This window comes from Melospiza melodia, chromosome 12 (genome assembly GCF_035770615.1).
Source record: "Melospiza melodia melodia isolate bMelMel2 chromosome 12, bMelMel2.pri, whole genome shotgun sequence".
Lineage (NCBI taxonomy): Eukaryota > Metazoa > Chordata > Aves > Passeriformes > Passerellidae > Melospiza > Melospiza melodia.
The window spans coordinates 10,152,957-10,158,956 of NC_086205.1; the positions used below are offsets into that span (position 1 = coordinate 10,152,957).

The 6,000-nt window shown below is 49.4% G+C and overlaps 1 protein-coding gene across 1 annotated transcript in view; it reads right to left on the bottom strand.

Annotated features, from left to right (window-relative positions):
- The window catches only part of SLC25A36 (solute carrier family 25 member 36), a 29,584-nt gene extending 24,472 nt beyond the window's left edge, over window positions 1-5,112 (bottom strand). Inside the window, exon 1 of the mRNA XM_063166785.1 lies at window positions 4,962-5,112. Coding sequence (XP_063022855.1) covers window positions 4,962-5,002 — 41 coding nt within the window. The 5' untranslated portion in view covers window positions 5,003-5,112. The remainder of the gene's footprint in view (window positions 1-4,961) is intronic.
- Window positions 5,113-6,000: the final 888 nt, after the last annotated feature.

The window sequence follows — 6,000 nt, forward strand, 5'->3', positions numbered from 1 at the left end:
GGATCACAACAAACCTAAAAGAAAACAATAAAACCAAGAAGCATTGTCTACTTGACATCTCTTGAACAGAAGAACCTAGGAAGATGGTCATGTCCTAAACTATGGAGAACATTTCTCCTCCAGAAAGCACATACTGAAAAGAAAAAAAAGCCCAACAAAAGAAACCCCAACCACCACAACACATTTAATTTGATCCCAACTGGTGAGTTAGAAGATCATCATCTCACTGGTTTAACAGAAACAAAACTGGAACTATTGGGCTTTAAATTCTCCTAACTGTTCAACAGGTACAGCTCTGACAACCATTTTCCTCAGACACCTCTGCATTATTTGTGTGACAATCCAAGGAAAAAATACACACATGCTTCACAAACCTAAACCTGTTTGGCACTCAGATCCCAGCTTTTCCTTCCAGACAAGGCTACACAAGAAACTTTTCTCTTATTGCAAGGTTAAGGTATCAGCTGAGGAGTCCCTGCCCTTGTCCAGAGCAGCTCAGCGTCTTCTACTGGTACCTGTCAGCCCTGCAGGTACCAACAGAGACAGCTCCAGCATGGATGAGGGTCTCAAATTCAGCCATGGACTGACTAAAAGTGCCATAAAGCAGATTGATGTCCCCAATGCCAGTGTAGCCTGACTTCCAACTAACACTGTCAGTGCACATTTTTTAAAATCCTTGAGATAATGATGCATTTTATGAAAACCAAAGCCATGGCTGTCTAGTGCTAGTTTCAGATTCACCTTTCACAGCAGCCTCAAAGACTTAAAGATAAACCTTGACCCTGTTATCTTGGGTCTACATTAAATCATGTATTTTACCAGCTACTTATCTTTTCTGTACTAAATGAAAGTTCCATGCAAACACTGGCTGTCAAATGAAACAGCATGTAAACTGAGCTCAAAATTCTGTCAAAAAAAAAGTATCCAAGCCACTTACAAGCAGAACAGAACTTCTCTCTTCATCAGTTACTGCAAATTCAGGTTCCAAGTCTATCAGCAGTTTCATGCACGTCTTACAACCAGAGTAACTTGCACATCAACAAAGCTGCAGCTTTGGATATTACATTTATATTATCAGCCTTCAGAGAGTATAGAAGGGCTTCAGCAAGTACAGCTTTCAGAAACAGCATTCATTAATCCTGAATTTCCAGGGTTTTCCTGGTGTAACACTGTTCAACTGGAGTTACTAGCAGCCACAAACCCTTAATCACTCCACTCACTGATTATGTTTCTTTGCTGAAACTTAGAAAGTGTAAGTTAAGCTCACATCCATAAACCACAAATACTAATCAAACTTGTGGTGTGTAATGAACAGCATAAAAATAAAATCCCCTGATGTGCTGCCACATAGAAACTTACAAGTGAAAACAGGAAAAACACCACCAGGGGATCAAGCATCACTGGGTTCCATTATCCAGAACAAACATCAACATGAACAGTGTAGCCTTTATTAAGAGACTGGGTAAATCAATATTTACAGTAACATTTGTATTAAGTAAAAACAGCTCAAAGCATCTAAAAAGAAATGTGAGAAAAATACCAGTGGCACAGTTTCTCAAGTACTGACAGCAATTTTCAGACAATTTAGTAACCCCATGGAGCAAACCCCGAGCTTTAAACAAACACTGTCTTATTTCACACAAAAGTGTATCTGAATATAAATATAACCTCAAGTTTGGACAGAAAAGCACTAACCTCCTTCTCACTTGCTCTGAAATACATCCAGAGTTATGCCACAAATGTGTTTTGGGGCAGAGAGGAGCTGAGTGCTTGGCAACTCAGTTATGGCTCAAGGGGCTGTTTCCTGAAATGGTGTAAAAGAGCCCCCCATCATCACAATACCTGCTACACATTATTAACAAGCTTCTGAAATGAGGAAACCCCAAGGGTCTCTTACCTTTCCTACACACATTTCAGCAGTGTCTGATCTTGCTGAGAACTCAGACACTTGTGTTAAATACATTTTCTGTAACTTAACCATTTTAGCCTCTGTAGGGATTTGCTAAGAACCTCTGTCAGCCAGAGTATGATTACAGCTACAGACCAATTTGAGACAGTTCTATAATCAAGATAAATAAAGAAGCTCCTCCCTATACTTCCTCACACACTAAATTAGAAAAGAGCCAAATTTCTGCAAGAAACACCAAGAGTGAAGAACAGAAGCAAAGCTGAGACTATCCAAGTGTGAAATCAGAAAAGCAGCTGTCCACCTCCTAACCCAAACCCCTCCTTTTGCTGAGGAAACAACACTCACACAAGTTCACTGCTCTGATGGAAGTTTGTATGATACACCATCACTGTCATAACCTTCTGGAAATGAAGAATAAATCATGAAAACTTGAACACTATTCTTGTAGCCAACACCTGAATTTTCACTGTATGCTTGCAAGGCAGTACATCCAAAACATATTAATCTTTTCTATATAGCAAAACATGAAGGTCTTCTACTACTTTTTAAAATGAGTCTAACAACTAAAAAAAGCAGCTATACTTACTGCTTGAACTAAAAATGTTCATCTACATCCCACATTTCAATCACATGACTTTTTGATTTAAGAATGAAGAATGTTGAATAAATAGTACCTGAGTTTATACTACCAACATAATGCCTACAGTGATAACAGCTGCTGCTTGACTAAGTGGGAGAAAAAGAGAAGATACACAAAAAATCCCCACACACAAAAAACTCCATACAGCCTAGGCAGCTACAGAGAAATCCCAGCATAGCCCCACTTATGCTACTAAACCAACAGTGTCATCTGTCAAAGTTTCATTACAGAAAGCAGGAACTGAAAAATGAACTTGAACATCTGGGGATGGAAGAACAAAAAGGCACCAGCAGATAAAGATAATCATATTGCTTCCATAGAGGCTCTGGTGCAACTTGAAGGCAAACAAAGCTACAAAGCTTCCTTCCTCTAAGTCTCACTGAAGATTAGAGATCACTCAGGTGATCTGCAGGGCACCAAGCTTGCAAAGTCATGAGATGACCCCAAAAAACTCTTCCACTGCCAAATGTGACCAAATAGACAGTGTTAGCTTGGCTGAACTAAGGTTCCAGGGCACATGTGGCTCACACTCAGCCTTTAACCCCTGACCCAGCTGGCCAGCACCTAGCCATCGACCAGACTGCTCTGCAATAAATGGGAATGAGCAAGCTGAGCTGAGCAATCCTCATCTGCTCTCAAGTTTCAGGTTTACAAACCTGTTTCTGACATAATGCACAATTCTGCTCAGTAATCTCCCCTGTGCAGAGCTGTCAAACTGAAGGGCCACAATCAGGCACCACTCACAGAATCCTTATGGCTGGCAGGGACCTCTGCAGATCATCTTGTCTGATGTCCCTGCCAAGGCAGGCTCACCTGGAGCAGGTAACACAGGATCATGTCCAGGTGGGTTTGGGACGTCTCCAGAGAGGGAAACCCCACAACTTCCCTCAGTAGCCTGTTCCACTGCCCTGCCACCCTCAATATAAAGAAGTTCTTCCTCATGTTGAGGTGAAACGTCCTGTGTTTTAGTTTACGGCCTCTGCTCATTGTCTTGTTGCTGGCACCACTGAAAAAAGTCTGGAACCATTCTCTTGGCACCCCTTTGAAATATCCATATGCATTAATGAGATCCCCTCTCAGACTGGGCCAGAAAACAGGCCCAGCTCCCCCAGTCTGCTCTCACAAAGCAGATGCTCCAGACACCTCATCATATTTGTAGCCCTCTACTGGATTCTCTGCAGCAGCTCCTGCTATTGCTTTTCTGAATGCTTACAAGGATTGTTTCTGCAAAGTCTGCAGAAAACAGTACACACTAATACATCCTGGGCCTCCTGCTGCATAACCACTCTCCTCTTAAACAAGAGTGCAAGAAATCAACAGGATGAAAAAGCCCCCACACAGGCCCTGGATCAGGTGTACAATACTTCAAAGTGTGCCAGAAGCAGAGAAAGTACTGACATGTGTCCAAGTCACTCGGACTTGCCCAGAACCACTGTTCCTCCACCTCAAACACCTCAGTCCAGAAGCAGCAAGCTCATTTTTGTCTGTGAGGAGCACAAAGGGAAATCTCAGCTTCAAGCTCTCTCATGGGATGCAAGGTGTGTCCTCTATCACTTCTGTAGAGTCATGCTCACTACTTAAATACAGTACTACAACGAAGGACCCCCAGCTTCCTTTTAGGCTAGGTGCCCTTCCCACCCTGCCCCTGGAAGGACCACAGGCTTCACAAATACAACAAACGCATCTTAAAACCTAAAAACATACATTTTGAAACCTCTTTAATAGCTGTGAAGATACAAAAGTTACCTCAAACCTAACCAAGGCTACATCCTTATTTCTGAGTACATTTTCCCCTCCCATTTCCTCTGCCTTTGTGGCCGGAGGGCTGGCGGTGCCACAGCCCCGCAGGGAAGGGCAGCGCACCCGGGAGCGTTAGAGCGCACGGCACGGACACAGCGGCTCCATGCAGAGCGTGCCCAGCGGGCAGCGCCAGCCCGCGAGGCCGCCACGCCGGTCCCGGGGCTGCTCCCTACAGCGGGGAGCCCCGCACGGCGGGCCCTGCGCGCTGCTCCACCAAAACGCCACATCAGGGCCAAACCCGGGAATGCGATCAGAGAGAGGGGCTGGTTTTACGGGAAGCCTCCACCCCGCCTCCCCAAGGGCCCGCGTTCCACCCGTGACACAACGCAACACCCGGGGCCGGGCCCGGCCGCGCGCAGCGGGCCCGGAAAGGCCTCAGGGCACGGGACGGGAAGACGAGCGCGGCCCGCTCCCTCCTCCCCGCGGCCCCTCGGGCACGGAGGAGCGGGGCAGCCCCGCAGCCCTACCCAGGTGTCCCCAGGCAGCCGTTCCAGGCCGCCGCCGCCGCCCCCAGGCCAGGCCAGCCAGCGGCGGGCACGGGAGCGGGGCCAGACCCGAAGCGCAGGGAGGAGAACGGGAAAGCGCAGGAGCGGCTCCCGGGGCTTCACCTACCCGCCGGCAAAGAGATGCACCAGGGTGTCTCTTTGGCTCATCCTCGTCGCCTGCGCCCGGGCGGGAGGACCGCGGTGCCGGGCGCTTCCGCCCCACACTTACGGCGCCGCTCCTGGCGGGGCTCAGCATAAATACGGGCGGGCCGGCTCCGCCTCCCGCTGCCGGCGCGGCTCCGCAGGCACACGGGCCGTCAGGGAAACGGGGCCGGGCCGGTCCCGCCCCTCGCCGCGGCCGCTGCAGCACCGAGAGGGCGTGGCTATGAATATACATACATGAATATGCATGAACCCCCCAAACAGAGGCTGCTATTGGCTGCGGCAGCGCGACATCAGCGCAGGCACCGGGCCCGCCGCGTGAATATGCAACGAACGTGCTCGCCCCCGATTAAACAGAGGCCGCCGTTGGCTGCGGCGCCTGACGTCACGCGCGCGGTGCCCAATAAGGTCGGGAGTGGGCGGGGCACGAGCTCCGTGAGGCGGCGGCGCCGCGCGTGGGGGGAGCTGGTGGCGGCCGCTGTCCCTGGCGTTCCCGAGCTGTCCGGGCACGGTGCTGCTCCCTGTGCTATGCTATGACCCTGCCTGAGCAGGGACGTGGCGGCCACTGTCCCCGGTGTTCCCGAGCTGTCTGGGCACGGTGCCGTTCCCTGTGCTGTGCCATGACCCTACCTCAGCAGGGACGTGGCGGCTGCTGTCCCCGGTGTTCCATGGCTGTTCCCTGTGCTGCGCCATGACCCTGCCTCAGCAGGGACGTGCGATAAATGCCCACCGTGGTCCCTTCCAACCTGACTCTTTCTGTCACAGTCGCTGGGGTTGGAAAGGTGACAACCAGCAAGTGCAGAAAATGTGGGAAAAGGATGTGAAAAACAGCCCCAGTGCCCTCAGCACCCCAAAACACAGCAGCATTAGGAAGGTGTGTGGTGGCCTTAGGTTTTGTTTCCTTTTACTCTTGCATTCTGGATCATCGCCTCAGCTACTGAAGCAATCCCATCTCCCCAAAGAGGCACCCAAACACTGCTCCCTGGGTGTTTCTGAAGGGAGTA